Source organism: Dama dama, chromosome 28, assembly GCF_033118175.1.
Source record: "Dama dama isolate Ldn47 chromosome 28, ASM3311817v1, whole genome shotgun sequence".
NCBI lineage: Eukaryota > Metazoa > Chordata > Mammalia > Artiodactyla > Cervidae > Dama > Dama dama.
The window spans coordinates 32,707,378-32,727,736 of NC_083708.1; the positions used below are offsets into that span (position 1 = coordinate 32,707,378).

General features: G+C 45.6%; 1 protein-coding gene across 1 annotated transcript; it reads right to left on the reverse strand.

The window, feature by feature from the left end:
* Positions 1-11,175: 11,175 nt before the first annotated feature.
* VGLL2 (vestigial like family member 2) lies at positions 11,176-17,632 on the reverse strand. The gene is made up of 3 exons (XM_061131720.1): positions 17,552-17,632; positions 14,983-15,295; positions 11,176-11,216 (listed from the first exon to the last, which is right to left on the reverse strand). Exons 1-3 carry the CDS (start codon positions 17,630-17,632, stop codon positions 11,176-11,178), a joined length of 435 nt encoding a protein of 144 aa, XP_060987703.1.
* Between the last annotated feature and the right edge of the window lie 2,727 nt (positions 17,633-20,359).

Sequence of the window (20,359 nt, forward strand, 5' to 3'; positions counted from 1 at the left end):
CCTGCTTGTCGAGATGGCTCACAGCTCTAATGTAGGAGCCAGCACTCTGTACTGGAACATACTCCAGTGGCCTCTCCACAGCAAGAAACATGGGCCCCCTCGGGAGCTGGGCACACCTCCCCTGAACACAGCCAGCTTGATAACCAGGTTAAATCCCAGACCAGCCTGGCTTGGGATAGACTGGATCTGATAAAGGAGGAAGAGACTACATCTCAAAGGAACTACACAAAGTTTTAGCTAACACCTAATGGTGGGAACCAGGCATCCCTGGCAGCTTAGCGGTGAAGAATCTGCCTGCCAATGCAGGGGACACAGGTTTGATGCCTGGTCGGGGAAAGATCCCACATGCCTGCCACGGGGCAACTAAACCCATGTGCCACAACTAATGGAGCCCATGTGCCTAGAGCCCATGCTCCACAATGAGAAGCCACCACAATGAGAAATCTGCGCACTGCAATGAAGAGCAGCCCCCACCCGCAGAAACTAGAGAAAACCCGTACAAAGCAATGAAGACCCAGTGCAGCCAAATAGGTAAATAAATAATTTTTTAAAATGTGTAATAGGGATTGACATACTTGGTTGGCTCACTGCATCTTTGACCTGTGGGGTGAAATGTATCATGGTGCGTGGAAGGCCAAACAGACATCTCTGGAACTGTGGCTCTCCTCTCTTCCCTCCCTTAGCCGATACGGTAAGTTAAGAATACAATAGGATCTGGGGGAATTACAATGTTTAGCACCAGCATTTACGTTCCAAAGGTCACAGGGTTCATGGCTTCTGTCTTATTTCCTTCTATTTCACCAGAGCTCCTGAAAAAACTACATGGATTCTGGAGAATAGCTATAGTGTAGCATGAGTCAAATCAAATACTAACTCCGATTGTGGCTGCCATGCCGGATGTAGTATCTTTGCTGTGTATTGTGCTTAGTATAGTAAGTACTAAGTTACTTAGTACTGAGTATTAGTTGCTCAGTCGTGTCCAACTCTTTGCAACCCCATGGACTGTAGCCCGCCAGGCTCCTCTGTCCGTGGGATTCTCCAGGCAAGAGTACTGGAGTGGGTTGCCATGCCTTCCCCTAGGGGATCTTCCCAACCTGGTGATCAAACCCAGGTCTCCTGCATGGCAGGATTCTTTAACATCTGAGCCACTGTCTTTGCTAGAATATATTAACGCCTCAAGTGCATGGTATGTGTCTTGACATCTGCTTATCAGAGGATCTTAACTGATGGATCGTCCTCTTGCTGAGAGAAATAAAAGATTATTGAAAGCTCATCTTCAGGTTTATATAGAACTAGCTGATGACCTTGACAAGTGTGTGTAGTAGAATCTAAGCTAGAGTTGGTACAAGAGAAGATGTAAAAGTTAGTGGAGAGAGCAAGAAGATGACTCATTTAAGGCCTGTTGCCGTTTAAAGGGAGCAGAGAAATGAGTTACTAAGTAAAAGGTGCTGTGCTATGCTAAGTCACTCAGTCGTGTTGGATTCTTTGCGACCCCATGGACTGTAGCCCTCCAGGCTGCTCTGTCCATGGGGAGTCTCCAGGCACAATACTGGAGTGGGTTGCCATGCCTCCTCCACGGGACCTTCCCAATCCAGGGATTGAACTGGGTCTCCTGCACTGAAGGTGTATTCTTTACCAGCTGAGCTACCAGGGAAGCCCAGTAACTAAAAGGAGATGGGGTCAAAGAAGGTTGCTTTTTTTTTAAGGCAGGAAATATTGCAGCCTGTTTTTATATTAATGGAAATGATCCAGCAGAGGGGGAGAAATGATGGTGCAGGAAGAGAGAGGACAATAGTTGAAGGGATGTCCTTGAGCAGAAGACCCAGACTGAGGATCTGGATAGAAGCACAGAAAAAGGATGTGTGCACGCATATGTGCTCAGTTCTTCAGTCGTGTCTGACTCTTGTGGCACCATGGACTGTGGCCCACCAGGTGCCTCTGTCCATGGCGTTTTCCAGGCAAGGGTACTGGAGAGGGTTGCCATTTCCTACTGCAGGGGATCTTCTTGACCTAGGGATCAAACCCGCCTCTCCTGCACTGGCAGGCAGATTCTTTACCACTGAGCCACTTGGGACATTAATTGCCTCCTAAAAGTGACAGAACCTCTCCCCACTCCTTTTATTAAGAGGATTTTTTTTTTAACTTAAGCAGGTTTTTAGACTATTTTTCTTTTTTTTTTTCAATGTGTACATTAAACCTTAGATGAACCTATATTTTAAAATTGCTTTGCACATAATAAAATAAAACAATTAATGCAATAATCTGTGTATTTTTCTCCCAAGAGTTGGTGGTACCTGCTCAATGTACTTAATATCTAGTTGAGGGGGTAAAGAACATTAAAGTCAAGAGAGAATGAGATACTCTTTAGAGTTATTGCAACCTTTTAAATCCTGAACTTGTGTCACAAGATGTTAAATAATAAATGGAAAATACATGGCATAGACATTAGGTAGTAAGAGTTCTGATACAGGTGAGACCACTCACTGCGTCTAGTGTGGAGACAAGGCTTCGTGTAAGAGGCAGAACTTAACTGAGACTTCGAAGAATTGATAGCATTTGGATGAGATGGTAGTTAGGTTGAAGGTTTCCTAATAGCACAGGAGGGAGGAATTTACCAGGAAGCTTCTGTAGAATATAAGAAAGACATTGCTGAGTGTGCTAACACAGAGGAGCAGTCTAGTAGAATTGTTAGATGATGTACCCTTGAGCTGAAAGCATCTGATGGTGAGGTGGGTGTCCTCCTGAGAACTGTGACAAGCCAGATCTAACCTCATTCTGAGCATCCATATGGACATAAGGACTAGGAAGCATAAGAACTAGATCAGGAAATGAGCAGACAACATGGAAAGCATTTTTTATAATGTCACTTTTAGAACTTTTCTGTTTACAGTAAGTAAGAAAAAGGAGAATAAAGCATGTGTGAAAAGTGAAAGTGAAGTCGTTCAGTTGCGTCCGACTCTTTGCGACCCCATGGACTGTAGCCTACCAGGGTCCTCAGTCCATGGGATTTTTCCAGGCAAGAATACTGGAGTGGGCTGCCATTCCCTTCTCCAGGGGATCTTCCCGACCCAGGGATTGAACCCAGGTCTCCCACATTGTAGGCAGATGCTTTACCATCTGAGCTACCAGGGAAGCCTCTAAAGCATGTATAATTGAGTTCAAATTAGAAAGTCCTCTAATAAAGAAGTGACAAAAATTAAATTTGTGCTCTAAAGTAGCAGTGAAAATGTAGTCAGAAATTTTCATGATCTAAAGAATATACATTACTAAGTGGTATAATTTTGTTTTAACTTAACGTCTTGCCCTCATTGTTGCTCTGTGACACATGGAGAGTCAGTGGTACCTGTACTTTCTACCTCAGTCTCCTGAGACCCAAAGCCTATATTAGCCTGCAGCCTGGTATTTTATGGTAATGAAGCTTTATTTACTTTTCAAGTTTTTATACATTTTTTTATCTTAATTTTTATGGAAGTACAGTTGATTTAAAATAGTTTCAATACAATTTATATCACAAACATACAACCCAAAAAAAGGAGATGGTAGTAACTTACCGGTGAAATAAAAAAATTTTCAGTCCTTAAACATCAAATACCCAGATGTCCCAAACTTCAGTGAAAGATGACAGAGCCTATATTATCATTTTTCAAACTTATTAGAGAGTTTGAAACAGTTAAGTGTAAAGTTGTGAATAAAAATTTCCTTCTCATCAATCCCAAGTGAATGCAACTGTATCATGGTTTTCCCTTAGGATACAAGTCTGACACTTCCCTAGACTCTTTTCTTATTCCTTTCAAATAGTACAAGAATGTGTTTTTAGAAGAAGCCTTTGAACAAGGAGGAACAAATATCATAAGCCCTGTTCTTTGTGTTTCTTACCAAATCTGTCAACGCCCTGTCAGTTTCTGAGTGTGGAGGAGAAACTGCCTGAGGTCAAAACAGGATTTCACAGTCCACAAGCAAGGTGGAAGAATACAAATAATACAGAACCTTCAGATATATGGAAACGACCTTCCAGACAAGTCAAGAAATTCCCCCCAAAAGCAGGTACAATGAGAAAAATGCTATGTTACCAGATGACAAAACATCCCATTGTTTTCTGAAATGTATTACACAGTGGGTAAAATGCACTAGAAGGGAAAAAAAAAAAAGGATTGGGCCTAGTAAAAATAAAAAGCAGTAACAGAAAGTTTTATTTTTTGTTTGGTTTCCACCCTGTTTCTTGATAATACCATGACTGGCAAAGGGCCAATAATGTCGTTGCCAAAAATAAGGGCAACGCGGTAATAATGAGAATTAGCAGAAAAAGAAATAATTTCTGACATTCCCATCAATTATAATGCATATTTTAAGCAATCATGTGTTTACATTTTTAAGATACTTGATTTGTTCTTCCTAAATGAAAACAATTTTTTACGTGAAGCATTCTAAAGAAGCTTCCAAATTATGAGGTAAACAGAGTGTTTTACTAAATACATATATAGACTATTAATACATATATATATTTTGTACGTCTATAAGCTATAAATACATATATGATGTATACCTATAAATACATATACAGACTAAACTATGTACTCATTAAATAAATGTTGGTAAAAATCTCTAAGTGGTAACTAGATCATTAGTCATGCAACTAATGATTAGAAATAAAAAGTTAATATTTTAGTTTTGTTTTTCAAATTTTAGCCTATCTTTCACCTAAATTGTTTATAGGTAATAACAATTGTATACTTATCAGTTATACAGTTTTGATAGAAATGGAAATAATAATGACAGAGGAGGATAGTTTGAACAAAATCACTCTTTAGTGAACCAGAAATTTTGGGAGAAAAGTATAACTATAGCTTACTAGGAGATTCTAAGGACAAAACAAAGGAACAGAAAATAACCTATACAGTGTATTAAAAAGCAAAGATATCACTTTTCCAACAATGGTGAATACAGGCAAAGCTGTGGTTTTTCCAGTAGCCATGTATGGAAGTAAGAGTTGGATTATTAAAAAGGGCTGAGTGCCGAAGAATTGAAACTTTCGAATTATGGTGCTGGAGAAGAGTCTTGAGAGTCCCTTGGACTGCAAGGAGGTCAAAATAGTCAATTTAAAGAAAATCAACCCTGAATATTCATTGGAAGGACTGATGCTAAAGTAGAAGCTCCAATACTTTGGTCACCTGATGTGAAGAACTGACTCACTGGAAAAGACCCTGATGCTGGGAAAGACTGAAGGAAAGGAGAAAGAGGTGGCACAATATGAGATGGTTAGATAACATCACCAACTCAGTGGACATGAATTTGAGCAAACTCAGAGATAGTAAAGGACAGGGAAGCCTGGCCTACTGCAGTCCATGGGGCTGCAAAGAGTCAGACCCGATTTAGCAACTGAACACACATACACACACACACACAATGCAATCTCTATGTAATCAGTTCAAATGAAAACAGGAAGAGGATTCTGTAAAAAACTTCCTTAGGAAGATAAATTCCATGCAATAATCCATATTACGATTTTGAAAGATTTTACCAATGTGATTAAACTTATGGGGATGTATTGCTGCCTGTAATAAATCCAATTAGAAACTCTTCAGAGAACAAAAAGCTGAATAAGAAACTCATAGACTATATATTGAACATTAAGATATAATATGATTTTGAGTGTTAAGAACTTGGAATATTATCTTTTGTGTGGCAGTTTCAATTATATAGGATTGCATCTGCTTGTCAATGGGTCCCATTACAGCACTTTGACTGAAATAAAATTTATTTGTTTTTAATATTAAAAAAAAAAAGAAAATATGCTGCTATTGTTTTTCTAGATGAAACAAATGAATTCAATATGATAAAGGAAATTTGCTTCTGTTTTAGAGGAGCTTAGTTCCATAAGAGTTCACTGGTAGACGCCTGGCAACACTGTAATTTAAGGTAGAACATGACACCAAGTGTAGAGAACTTTAGATCTTTCTCTTACTGAGTTAAAAGTTATAAAGTGAAAAAATCCATGATGTTTTACCAAAGTATTAATTATTCCGGTAAATTCACTATATATACTGCTCTGAACAATGTTTCCCTAAACATTAATTCTTCAGTCAAATATTTAATTCTTTTCCTCCAAAGAGAATGTGTCTATTTTCTTAACGTGAGCTTGGATTAGCAGAACCACCTCTGCCGACTATCAGTGGCCACTCTGCCTGGATGCAGTGTTTCCACTGGGGTGGAGGTCAAGGCTGGAGACAACTGGGCGCTCCTCCTGAAGGCTGCCTTGCCTTTTTAGGTTATGAGGGTCTCTCTGTGTTTAGGATAACATGATTGACAGCTCTGTTCCAGCTCCAATTAGCACCCTATAATTTATTAGCTTCTGCTTTCAGATTATGCGTTAACTTTACAAATATTCCAACCATGGAAACAGCAGCTATCAAGTGTCTCTTTCCTGATCCAGCCCTCTGGGGCTGGAGTGAAATACAAGGAAAGAGTGGTACAGTTGGTGTCAAGTGAGAATAATCATTTGTGTCTGTGTCTGTCTGAGGGCATGGGGTCTCTGATTTCTCTTTAGGCCTACATTAGTGATGTGTGTGAATGTATGTGGTATTGGTAGATAAATAGATTTTATCATGTGTGCATATGTGGTATTTGTAGATAAACAGATTCTATCGTGTGTGTGTGTGTGTGTGTGTGTGTGTGTGTGTGTATGTGGTATTTATAGATAAACAGATTCTATCGTGTGGATCCTGTATTTGTATTATGAATTTCATTTATTTATGGGACAGGAAGCAGAAATGGTAATAAGGAAGTATGAAATTTATGTTTGCTTTACCCTGTTTGTTTAAATGTCAAAACATCAGTTACATGCAGAGAGCAACTGTAATAATGATAGTGGCTTTAGGATGTTTTTTCCTTAACTCCAGATTTTAGAAATATGCAACAAATAATGAATGATGATAAATCCTAAAACTCTTGCAAGGAAGAAGGGAATATAGAGAGCAAAGACTTTCAGAGGTATAATCAAAACATGAATTATCTGCATGCAAATGATCCACTGATTGTTAAAACAATTTTATAAAGGAATCTTATATTTTCTGGTTTCGTTTAAAGTCTTTTCGAATATCTTTCTGTTTTTCCTCCATGCTTTGATGCCAGGTGAGTTATGTTTAAAAATGCAGCTTATGGAAACGGCATTCATATGGAAAGGAGCTTAAGTTTTATTTTTTAAAATCTCCTCCAACTCTGAAGCAACGAATCACTAAGTGTTTAAAAAAAAAAAAAGCTTGTTTATTTTGACAGAAGGTATACGGGTGCCTGCATATAAGCACAGGATTTATGATTCTAAGTATTAATAAATGGGAGGTTAAAATTACCTTACGAGTTGTTTCCCCCAGTTTGAAAGGGCACAGAAAACGCAGTACTTACCCAGGAAGAGTGGCAAGGGAAGCTTTCAGTCAGGCAGTCTGCGTTCCCAACACCCACCACCTCTGCCCTCCCTCCCATCCAGGCCTGAATCAATCTTAAGTCATTGCTAGAATTTGCCACGCATTGAAATAGAACTTCAAAGGGGAAATGAGACAAGACGGCAACTCCTATTAAACCAGAGGAGTCGAACAGATAGAGTTCCCTGCAGTTGGGTGACTGAGTTCTCAGCCAGAGGGCAATCGGCAACAGGATTACTTGGTAGCGGAGAGCTGTCTCTCCCCTTTTCGTCACCTCTCCCTCAGCGGAGGCCAAGAGCAAAGGGAAAACCGTGGGGAAGAAGGACACCGGTGCCAACTGGGATGATTAGAGGAGAATCTAATCTCTCTGAGACCCTCAACCGGGTATAATATATGCAAACACATCATGTTTACCTTTCTCATGGCATCCCTCCTTTCCTTCAATGTCTTTTTTTCAACTACTAGGGCCTCCTCTAGTCTGCATGGTTTCACGAATACTAGCAAGACAAGCATGAGACTTCATCCTTTACATGACTTGGCAGGCCTAATAGAATGTTGAAAAAATGTCAGGGCTACGAATTCACCAAAGTTCCCTCTGAAACTATTAACGCAGATCCGAATGATGGGAGTCCCAGGGCTTCTTGCATTTCTCCTTCGGGAACGTAAAACATGGAGGGAAGGGCCGTGCTCTGCGTGTTCCCCGCGCCAGGTCACCGGAGCCCTGCTCGGCAGCCTGGAAGGTCTGTTCAGGACCACTCCGAAGGCCAGTTCCAGTGAATGAGTCTCCTCACCAGCAACCTGATATTCAGGTCAGATGCAGCTCAGGAGAGAAGCAACTCTGCTTCAGTAATCAGAACCTCATGGCTGGGAAAAGGCTGCCTGTGGGTTCTGATCAGAGATCTTGAGTGCTAACATAGGTGGAGCTCAGGGAAGCTTCTGAGAGAGGGAATAGACTACTAGGAAAAGATGTCCAGCAGAGAACATACTTGATGTCTTCATCTGTACACTCATCGGCAAGTTTTTAAAAGTGCGCTCAAAGGGAACACATTTTATTTATGCTTGTATACACTGGTGATCCATGCCAATGGAACATGGATTTAAAAAATCACAGAGAAGTCCAAAATTAATTTTAGTTATTGCTTCAGTGTCCAAACCTCAGACTAACATGCTTAACACGACTTGGTTAGGTTGGGTGTGAAGAGCTTCAGAGCAAAGGAGGCTAAAAATACTGAAATGAATTAATAAGAGATGCAATAATAAGTCCTTCCTAGAGATGAATGGAAATCGGCATCTGGGTGCATGGTCTGGAAGTAGGAGTCTGGACAATGGCCTATGATATTTCCTTTGAGACCTGGGACTCCGTACATTCTACTGTGCCAGTCTTTGCTGCCCTGTCTCTTCCCTTCTTTATTCATCTTCTGTGGAGGAGAAAGTAAGCCCAAAGTTGAGCATCTCAAGACAAGTCAGAAGTGGATCAGCAGTTACTGCTGTGGGTAACAGCACAGTCTCCGCCCCCTGGATGCCTGGGTTGGTTTCCCGGCTCTGCCACTTACTAGCTATGTGACTGGGCAGATTATTCCTCCTCTGTGAGCCTCTGTAGTAGTAAGTGCCACACAGAATTGTTGTGAGGTTAAGGGAGTTAACCTATATATAAAGCCCTCAGACCAGTGCCTGGAAAAATGATAAACAATTAATATTTGTTATTGCTATATACAATGCAATTATTAATAGTTATTACTGATTGCTATCATATCTGGGGAAATATAATCACATAGTACCTTCCATCTGAGCAAAACCAGTAGCAGGTTCTTTAATGATCACAGTCTACTTAACAGGTACCAGATGATAGAAAGAAGAGATGGGTAACTCTGCTAAGCCATGCTCTGAATAAGGTCCCCTAACTGCAACCAACTCTTGAGAGTACTATCCAAGATAAATGGTATTTGCCTCTTGTGTTATAATGAAGGAGGAGGAAAATCCCCATGGGCAGAGGAGCCTGGCGGGCTACAGTAAATGGGGCTGCAAAAAATCAGACACATTATAATGAAGATCAAGATTTGAATTAATATTTTATGCTTTAACAGCGTTCAAGGGCAATTTGGGCACAACATTAACTCTTTCTCTTTAGGGGAAAGAACGCAACCTTGGCATCAAGGGAACATAAAATCATTAAGTTTTTAATAAATTCTCTCTTTTTTTTTTGGCTTAGTTGTACATTTGGTTTCTTAGCCTAGCTGATCAAAGTATAAAACAACCAAGATTTCAAAAACATTTTTAAACTGAGTACCTTACTATCTTTAAGAGTCTAGAATCTAGGAAGCAACGATAATTCTCTTTTGGAGAATAATGTGTGTATCTGACTGAGTGGTGCATAAGTCGGTTTTCCTATACATTTCTTTTACTTGATGAGGACTATCAGGTAACCCGGGCTTCCTTGGGCCATGATTTTCTCATTTATGAAACAGAGAGGGAATACCTAACTTCTCATCTCCAAGGTTGATACAAGGTGGAAAGGAGTTCTCAGATTTCATGGCATGGCAAACACTTTGGAAAACCAAAAATACTTACACAAAGTGATTTTACTTACTGACATCAGGTCATACTACTATAAATTATTTTATTCTATTAGAGAAAAACTAAGACATTTGTTTTCCTTTGAAGAAATAACACAGCAACCTAGTGGTAAACAAACATCTTTAATGTTCGTTTCTTCTTCATCACCTTCAGTTTTGCCCACAGATGTACCCCCTTCCCCTGTCCCAATACTAAAGTGATCAAATCATGACCATAGAGACTGAGAAGAATATCTGAGGTACCCGAGACTCCACGGACATCTCTTCCCCTTGTGGTGATTCCTAGTTCTTCTTGGAGACCATTGGGGTCTCTTGAGGCTTAATTTTTTTCCCCCTTTCATCCAGAGGAGGATAGAGGGAGGGACAGAACTTGTGGGAGAGAAGGCAGAGAGAGTTTTTTCTTTCATCATAAAATGTCCTTTGTAAAAAATATGATATACACACACATGTATAAAACATATCCAGTGCAATTGCAATTGTTGTGCCAAACACTGGGAAGTACCACCTTGGTCGATGTATTTCTGGAGTTTTAAACAGTTGTCCTACGACAGCTGCATTTCAGTAAGACTTGGGCAGGTGGCTCCAGATAAGCCACTTGCCACTCACATTCAGGCTGAGGCTTCCATGTTCACAGTCCGAAGGAAAAGGTGTGTCTTTGTGTCTGGAGTGGGTGTTGCAGGGGGGGAGTGGGCAGGAAGGGAGCTGGAGGCTACAGGTGAGGAAGAAAGAATTGGCTTCTTTTGATTTCTCTACCATACAGTCTTCGATGCAAATACAAAGACATTTTCAATGTGAGGATATTGACGTCAGCAGTGCTGTGATCCCACTACTTAATGAAATAATTCACACCAGCATAAAAAAAATATTCACACCAAAACGTCTCTTTTTTTCTTTCCTTCTTTCCAAGAAAACCATGACATCTTGTCACCTGAGTGATCTCACCACGGATAGTTCCAGTGATTTGCCCAAAAGTCATTGAGCTTAATTCAGAGTCTTTGGGTCTGCTCTTTTGGCAGAAGGCATTATTTTTAGATGAAAATTCTGTCGCGTGTGTTTTGGTTCTCCCGATACACGGAGCAGTTTGAAGTCTCTGCCTTCCCCCAAGTCCTCATCCATGAAGTGAGAGGCACAGATGCTGAGCCTCCATGGCTGGTCAGAAGGGAAGGGGCAGGGGGAAGGTCAGCAGATCAGCTCAGGAGGGATGCACCACAGAGGGAATAACGACGAGCTGCAAACCAAGATCAGAAGCTGTTACAAACCCACTTGATTTCAGCTCTGAGCGTCACCAATTGCACTATGCAGAGACCTACAGGGAAGAAGGTGGGTTGTCTAAAACCAGTACAGATCCTTGCTTTTGTCCTGAGGCTGCAAACCTGAAAACAGAGAGAAAATAAAAGGGAGAGAGAGAGAGAGGGAGAAGAGACAGAGAGAGGGAGAGAGAAGGGGGTGGGGGAGGGAAGGCACAAGGTATTTAAAGAAAGAGAAAGACAAACACCAGTGTTTTATTGTGAAAGTCACAGAATTCATCTAAAGGGCATGGATGAAAGTAAAAGCAAAGCAAACAAATGTCACATCTGCACCTGAGGGAACAGAGAGTGGGGCAAGACTACAATCCCATTTATTATGCAAATTTTTTTTCATTTTACCCTAAAAATAAAGCAAACAAAAAAGTAAAGCCTTATTTGAATGTACCTTTCAAATTCAACTCTTTAAGCTAGGGATGTAATATTATCACTAACAACATATTCTTGTGAAGTTTTCTGTTTTCCAGAAACTTATTTCATTTGGCAATTAAGTTGTTATCAGTCATGGGTCAAATTTGTATGACTTGTAACTATCACTGGGTGACAAGACCCTCTCTGCCCCTCAAGTTGTAAAGGATTTTAAACTACATTCTTAGCAGGTACTCTAGATCAGCGCTGTCCAATAGAAGCAATGGAAGCCATGGGTATAATTCTAAATTGTCTGGCAGCCACATTGAAAAAAAGTAAAAAGAAACAGGTGAGAATTAATTTAGTAATATATTTTATTTAACCCAATATATATTTAGTGTGCAATGTTGAAACATGCAATCAGTATAAAATATAATGAGATGAATTTTACATTCCTTTTGCGGACAAAGTCCTGAATCCTGTGTGTATTATACACTTAAGAGCACACCCCAATTCAGCCTGGCCACGTTTCACGTGCTCAGCCGACACACGTGGCTGCTGGCTACGGTACTGAACAGCACAGAGCTAGAACCTCTCTGACAAATTTTATTCTTAAAAAATCCTCTGTAATATTAACCGCCACTTTCTCATTTTGTCCACACCGATGACAGAGTCATCTGTCTGCTGAAACACAACCCCGCTGTGTGCAGACCTTCACGCCTCAGGGTCACTCGGGTCTCCAAGGAGAACTAAATGGGGTCCCCGGCTCAGCCCAGTTTGGGGCGCAGGGCAGGAGGGGCCCGGGGATGCCACATCCCCTCTCCCGCTTACCTGAGTCCACGCTGAGGCCCAGACCCCCGGGCACGTCCCCCGCGGGGCTCGCGAAGGGTCCCCCGGGCGCGGCCCACGCGGCGCTGGCCGGCTCGCCCTTGGCGGAGAGCTCGCAGGGCGGGCTGCCGGGCGCGGGGGCCGGGGCCGGCGCGAGGCGGGCCGGACGCCCGGAGGCGGCGGGCATCAGCAGCGGCCCGTAGCGCGGGTCGAAGTGCGGCGCGTAGACCTCGTGCACGGCGGCGGGCCGCGGGTAGGCGGCGGCCTGGGCTCCGAGGGCGCCGCCCAGCGCGTACGGATGGTGCGGGTGCGCGTGGTGCGGGTGCGCGTGGTGCCAGGGCTCAGCCGCGCCCTGGTGCAGGTGGCCGTGTAGCGCGGCCGGTGAGTAGGGGTCGGCGGCGGCGGCGGCGGCGGCGAAGGGCAGCTCCGAGTGCGCGGCGGCCAGCGGGCTGCCCAGCGGCGCGGGCACCGGCGTCTGGTAAGCGCTGTTCCAGAAGGAGGCGGGGAAGCTGCGCTGGCTCATGGGGTAGGAGCCGTCTTCGGGCGGGCGAGGCGGAGGGAACGGAAGGGAGAGAGAGGAGCGCGTCACCGTCGGGAGACGGTCGCCGACCGACCCCGCGCGGCCGCCGCAGAGCTGATGGCTCCGGCTGGGCGAAGGGCGGGAAGGGCGCTTGTCTCGCGGGGCTGCGGCCTGGGAACGCGAGGTCCGGGAGGAGCGCCGCTCCCTCGCAAGTGGCGGACGTATTCCCGCTGCGGGAACCCCGCGAGTGGCGGGGAGAGGGACTGCGGCGCTTCCTTCCCCAGCCCCAGTTTCGGGGCGCGGGGAGCTTCTCTCGGACTCCGAGCCGGGCCACCTCGGGCCAGAAACGGCCTCGCCTTCCCGGCCTGCAGCCTCTTCTCAATCTAAAGCTACCTCTTCCCACTCTTGGTCGGTCGCCTAGCGATCTCACTACCCACTCTCGCATTTCAGCCTCCCTTACTCCAGAAATCGTGCCCCTCCAAGGCCTCTGATAGACTGGAAGTCCATCGACATATTTCGGAGTCTTGCTATTATTAGCCTCCTTTCTAGAAACTTTCTTTCAAAAAGCTTCCCCCCCCTCCCTAGAAAGTAAACTTGACATGTTAAAAGGGCAACTGTATTATTTGCACAGAGGGACACTAACGGACAGGTCTTTTCCGTTTGAATTAACAAACTTTATGCATCAAAGTGTGGACCCCAGGAATATTATAATTATAATAATTATTATTTTCCGTGTCATTGTTGACCCCTAGTGTCTGGAAGCATTTTAAGCGAGCAGCATTTAGATCAAATTTGTTGCCTTTAGTGGGGAGGAAAGGAAGGAAAGGCATTTAATGAAAAGGACCTTGGAGAAGGCATCTGCACTTCATAGTCGATAATTTAAAATGCTTCGAAAATGCATTCTAAGTAGTGAACAGTCTATTAAAAACATTTAGGCAACTGGAGAATAACAGGAATGTTTTGTTTTTGGATCTTGTCTAGGCAAGGTTTGTACAAATTATCGGATTTAAGAAAAAAATGGAAGGTCGATGGTTGTCATTTCCCCCAAAATGTAATACTTGTTTTCCTTTTTACAATAAAGTCCTCATTTCTCATCTTGGTACACATCAAAAACTAAGATTAGTGAGAAATTTTACCAAATAGTTACCTCCACCCTTGTCTCCATAATAAAGGGAGGTGGAGACTTCAAAATAGAACGAGAGCTCCTTGACTTGTCCAAGAAGCCATTGTCCCAGGGTAGCTAAAGCAGGGCTTTGTGAGAATGGTAAAGTAATAAAGAGGGGATGTGTTTGGGGAAAACCTTTAGATGTGTTTTGGCTACCCTTTAAGTCTTATTTCTTTTTTACTTTACTTGCTTATTGAAAGACATTCTCTGCTTCAAGATTTCACAATTAATTGAAATCTGGCAAAAGGCATAAGTAGGTTTTAGGAGACTCTTCAGCAGGTTTTGCTTGCAATGCATTCGCAGACATTTTTCTTTGGAGACATTTTCAAAAAGGAACTAAGGGCCCTGAAAGCCATTGTACTTGAAGATCGACCTCCCCCCACCCCCACACCTGACTTGGGAGACTGTTGGAAACCTCATATTTCCATAGCACATTTACATATATTTTCTAGTTGCCTTACTGTCATCTCCAGGGGTAGTTAAGAGGGCAAGTGTTATTCTAATTTTAGAGACCAGTAAATAGAGTGACCTCCAAGAGGTTAAGAGACTTGCCCAAGGTCATATTGCTAGGGAGTGGTGGAATCCAATGCACAAACCAAGGACTCCCAATTCAGGGCTATTGATTTTCCTAGGCCACTGCTCTGCTCTGCTTCCTCAAGAAGAGATTTTATGCCTGCCTGTATCTATTCGTCCTCCGATTTCCTTACTCTCCCCCGATGCCCCATCTCACCTCTTCTCTAACACCTATAGTTCTTTCAGCCGCCTCTGCAGGTGGACCCCAGGCTGTGCGAGCTCTCAACCCCCTCTTGCTGGTGAGGCCCGTACTTACCCCGCCAGGGCCCGGAGCTCCGCGGGGCTTTGCTGCTTGAACAGCTTGGGGAATAGCTGCTAGGCTGGCTCAGGGCCCTGCTGAAATGCTCGTCTACAACGGAGCTGATGTCTCCCTGGAAATAGGTGAAAAGGACGCAGCGGGAGTTGATGTACTCCGCCTCTGGTGGGCGCTCTTTCTCCGGGCTGCTTTCTTCTTCTTTTATACTAGCCGGAGTTTGGCTGGAGAAGGAGGAGCTGCCACTGCCGCTGCTGTTGCTGGGGCTGGCGTTGCACTCCTGGGCTTCTTGCATTTTGGAATAATAGGCTAGTTTCTGCTCAAAGGAGAAATAATAGAGAAGTCAGTTTCAAAAGACATAACAAGTTGGGTTCGGACTGCACTCCCTCATCCAGATCCCTAAGGTAACCAGGAGCAACTGCCTTCTGTGAGTGCTGGTGCCGGGTCCTCAATAACCTCAATAATGTGGGCCGCAGTCCGCAGGCCTTCCAACCTGCAGCTGAACAAAGGTGGGGTTCCTGAGAGATGAGGTCCTTCTTGGAGCTTGTCTCCCCAGAATTGTTGCTAGGCCACAGAGAAAACTGTCTGAAGGTGTCAGGGTGAAGGTCCTGGAAGAAGGCTAAGCAGTTTGACTGCAGAGGCAGGCTCAAGGCAGATATATTTTTAAAATCAGGCTCCAAGGGTAAAGGGCACCCAAGTCCAGTTACAGCCTGACTGTTCCTTGCTGAGAATTCAGGGCAGATATACAAGATGCAGGATTAAGCATCTTCGTGATAGAACATGAAGGTAACAAAATCGACTCCACACAACCAGGATGCAAGAACTGCTATGGGTAAAAACATGGAATAACAACGTGATATGGATCATTTTAATAAACAGAATTTGGTATGTGGTCATCCATGAACTGGCCATTTTAAAAGTCTCAGCTTCTAGAGAGACCTTCTTTTGAGAAAGGAAAAGCCAGTGGGCTATTTCTACCCTCACCATCAGTGTGTGTTGAGGAAAAAAAAGAAATGAAGAGAAGCAGAGGATGATCTTGGCTGTGAGGTTGGGTAAATCATGACTGTCTGATAGTGATTTACAAAACCAAGTGTGGTTGCTGAAAACATTTTCTTAGCAACGAGCAATGGACAATGCAATGCTAAAGCAATATGCAGACAGAGGCGTCCTTCAAGGGAGACCCTGATCATACAAAACTGAACAGAGATCTTGGTGATATAGATTGGTCCAGGGTCAGGGAGAAGAAAGGACCAAACATATAGAAAACCAACCCACCTTTTTCTCTTTGTAATACTCCCAGCCTGGGAAGAAGCTCATCTTAGACACTGAAGCTAAAGGACTGAAGTTATTTAGCTACATCACCATTTCTACCATATTCTCACTTGGCTTAAAATGAGAGACTCTGGTGATTCCTAAAGTTAACATTGAGACTACATAAACTCTTAGTTGCAAAGTTTTACAAAGGAGAGGAGGAGGAGAAAAAGCAAAAACCAAAATGCAAAATCTACCCATTCCATCATTCATTCATCAGGAAAATTTCAAATATATATTTTGCAAGCAAAATTTGGCAAAAAACGGGCTCAGGCACCGGGGTGTATTTCAGTTTTCTCAAAACAGGAGTCCAGGCTCTCACTTTGGAATCTGCTCAGGACTCCTAGGGGATCCCCCCTCCACCCACTGGAGTGTATGATCTTATTCATTTCCTTGACTACTGTCACCAATTTCAACTACATCAGCCTAGGACTGAAAAGAAAAATGTTCAATCAGAAAATACCCAGAGAACAGAAAAATTGGAATAATTAAACAAAACTTGAAGGGTTTGCAGAACCGGGGCCAGTGGTTCTCTCGACAGTGGGTTTGTTGATGGCAGGGCAGCCGGATTCAGCTACTCAGGCTAGCGAAAGGCGAAATATTAATATTATCTATGAAACTAGCCCCTGCCGGGTCAATCGTACTCAGAACTTTGGGTCAATAATATTCCCCAGAACTTTGCAAAGTAAAGATTATAAAGGTAGCGAGTTTCGTGCGGTTCTCTTTATAACGAATTCGCTGGTTCTGAAATTAACTGGCCTGATCGCTTAAGAATTGAAACGGGGATAAAAAAGGCTTTGATAAGCTTGCATGTATGAGAACGCGAATCTTTGCATCTCAGAAAGACAGAGGCAGGCCCTTGCCTTTGTTTCGTCGTCACTCTCACGTTTGGGACCAAAGTTTGGTTTTCTCTGCGTGAGCTTTGCTGACATCTCCACGAGCCGGCACGGGGCTCGGAACAATCTGTAGTCCAACACACTCCAAAGAAACAACGCGGTCCGCGCGATCCTGGTCTGATTATTCCCAGGAAATCCGGGGCGCGCATTAGCAGGGCTTAGCTGCCTTCCCGAGAGAGCAAACGGGCAAGCTAAAGGGGTTAGCTCAACCTATTGGGTGGCAGCGCTGGCAATCCCCGCATCCGAAGCTGGTCGGCCTCCCTTGGACCGGCGCGGAGGTACCGGGAACCTCGGAGTACTGGCAGTACTTGGGTCGCCGGGGCGCGCCACCTGTCTACGCGGCCCGAACGAGAGGAGACACGTACCTGGTGGTAGGGGGTGTAGGCGGCTGCGAAGTAAGGCTGGGGAGGACCATAGACTTGGTACATAACATCCAGACAGCTCATGGCTTCCCGCAGCGGAGACTTTTAAATGTTTTATCGTCAACTCTCCTCGGACGGCGGAGGGCAGGGATGCTGCCTGGGCGCCACTTGGCCCCGAGCTCCCGAGTCATCCGCGGCGGAGCGAGGGGCAGCGCGCTCCGCGGCTCGGGATCCCGCTCGCACGCTGCCTGCCCACCCCTGCAGTTCCAGCCGCCACCGCGCTCCGAGCTGGAAGCGCCCGGGCTCCCGCTAGTGGGCATTTAAACCCCACGCGGGGCAGGCGTGCTGACGCCACTCCTGGGCCGCAGAGGCGGGGGGGCAGGGGGCGTCGGGGCGGGGACCGGGGGGCCAATGGAGTGAGAGGGACCGGGGACCGAGGGGCTGCCGGTGCGTTTCCCCGGGACACCCCGCGGCGAGCCTGTGGCCCGGGGTGCGGCGACCTGCGCAGCCCGGAGCTTGAGCCCGAGGCTTCGCACCGGGAGGAGTAGGGATTTTCCAGGCTAAAGCCGGAGGGGCGGGAGGACGGAGAGGGGAGGGGGGGAACCGGGGATCTTACATTTGGAGAGAGGAAGTTGTGGCGTGGTGGGGAAAGGTCTTTGGGGAGAGCCCCGACCTCACAGTGGAGAATTGAGCGTGTGCCTCTGGGGTGACGAGGTGAAGGAGAGTCTCTGCGCTCGGCTCCTGGGGGGAGGAACGGCGCCATCCGCAGGAATCCCCTAGGAGATCCGGATCTTCGCAGATAGGATGTCAGAGTCCAGGAACTCCTCTCCGCGCGGAGGAGCTCCCTCTGCGGGGAAACGGCTGCAGCCGAAGCCTGTGTAACCATCGCCCTGCGGCACCTCCTTTGCGCCCCCTCGGAGCGGATCTACCCGCCGTCAGCTCCCACATCTCTCAATTCCATTCACTGGGGCGGGCCCCTACTACCCCTCTAGAGTAAGATCCCCGCCCCTTTCTCCTGGACGTCCTCCATCCCAACCTGCTGGGTCCGCGCTGTTCGCGCCCCGCCTCCGGCTCCTCCCGGTACACGCTGCTTTCGAGGAGTCCAGGAGGCCTTACCCAGCCCCCGGCCGCCCCGAGTCTCCTCGGCCGGCGTCCTTTGAAGTTTCAGTAACTTTTTGGAATAAGGACTCGTTGGCTGCAAGAGGAATTATCTTAGGCACTGCAGGGAGGTCAGAGAGGGCTTTTGCTGACTCTTCAGCCGGTAATACAGCAGCTGGGAAAGAGGATACACTCCAATTGTGAAACTCGCCTTGCGCATCGCCGTTCTCTTTGCTGAGAGCTCTCCCGGCTCGGACCGGCTTTCTGCGACGCTTTCCATCCTTTCCAAGCACCGCCCGCCCCCCGCCCCAGCTCTGGTGTGCCCGGTCCTTAGAGTTTAGGAACGTATTGAGACGAGGCTGTTTATCCATCCGGTCAGGCGGGGGAAAGCACGTTACGGAAATACCTGTGGGGCGTACTTGGAGAGCAGAGAGGTTAGCGTTTGCGAGCTTTGAGCGCCCAGACCCAAGGAAGTGACAGCGTGGATTACTGATAGAAATGACCTCTAGTGAATAACTAGAGTTTAAATACAACAGAAAGTCCCACAGTGATTCACAGGCTATTAAAAACTGCGAACAAATGCGCCTTTAAAGATACATTTGTCTTTAAAACCTGAGTATTTTAAGCCAAATAGTTTTGGGGTTGAATTTTGGTTTTGCCCGATTTGTAAGTTGGCTTCATATCTCCAGTTCGGTTTATGAATGGTGAGAAGTCCTCAGTGACTGAAATGTTTCTTTAATTAACTACAATGCAGTTTATTTAAAGAAAATTAAAATCAAATAAAGACACCTCTGTGGTACAGTTTCAGGCAAGTCTGCTTTTAGCGGCCGGGCTGTCTCGTGGCTGAGCTCCGCGGTTTCTGCAGCCTACCGCGGTCCGGGCGCACACGTGAGGCAGAATGAACATCCCTCCCAGCGTTACACCAGCCCTCCCCTCTCCAGGAGTTTTGGAGGAGGGCAACAACCGCCTTATCCATTTCTCTCCTGGGGACAGAAAAGCGAACACCCCAAGGAAGATCACCCTCGTTGCTGGGATCACTTCGCTTCGCACCGCCCTGGGCCCCGGGTGGGCTCGACCCGCAAGCCCCGGGTCAAGAGTAAGGGCAGCGCAGCGCTGTGCGCGGGAACGGATCACCGCCAGCCGGCGCGGCCTCTCTGAGTCAGACTCCCCGCTTTCGCTCAGGTCCGGCTGTCCATCCTTGAACACAGGAGTTTCGACTCTGGCTTCCTTGGGTTAGGGCATCTCTAGGCCCGAGCATTCGTCGCCTGAGCGCGCTCCTTGCCTCGCAGCCCGGGCTCCGCAGCGTGGCCAGAGGCTGCCAGTACTGAGCTGGGAAAACCGGTAGGAGGCGGGCACCGAATCGCAGGTCTAGCCAGTGCCAGAAAGCTGGAAACCTGTCCCTGACTTCTTCCTAGTAACCACCTCCTATCCCCTGTACCTCCTCACGTTGACATTTTAATTCTACTTTGGCCATGAACTTTACCTTTCCCACAAATGCAGGAAAAAAAACCAAAACCTTTCAGACTCAGCAAAGCCCAACGAATTGTTATTTTTCACAAGCATTATAGGAGCAACGATTTTCCAAATTTTGAAGGAAGCAAGAAAAGAGAATGTGAGGCCAGCTTCCCCAGGCTGCTTTCTGTTCACATTTCTCAATCCTCTCTTACAGGAAACAGGTTTTTAAAAACATCACTGAACCTAACTAATGGTCCA

Excerpts from the sequence above, each read along its gene's own strand:
- VGLL2 (XM_061131720.1), bottom strand. The coding sequence starts at position 17,632 with ATGAGCTGTCTGGATGTTATGTACCAAGTCTATGGTCCTCCCCAGCCT. Across the intron at positions 15,296-17,551 it reads CCTACACCCCCTACCACCAG|AAACTAGCCTATTATTCCAA; the intron begins GTACGTGTCTCC and ends TCCTTTGAGCAG. Across the intron at positions 11,217-14,982 it reads GAGCTCCGGGCCCTGGCGGG|CTCGTCGTTATTCCCTCTGT; the intron begins GTAAGTACGGGC and ends CTTGGTTTGCAG.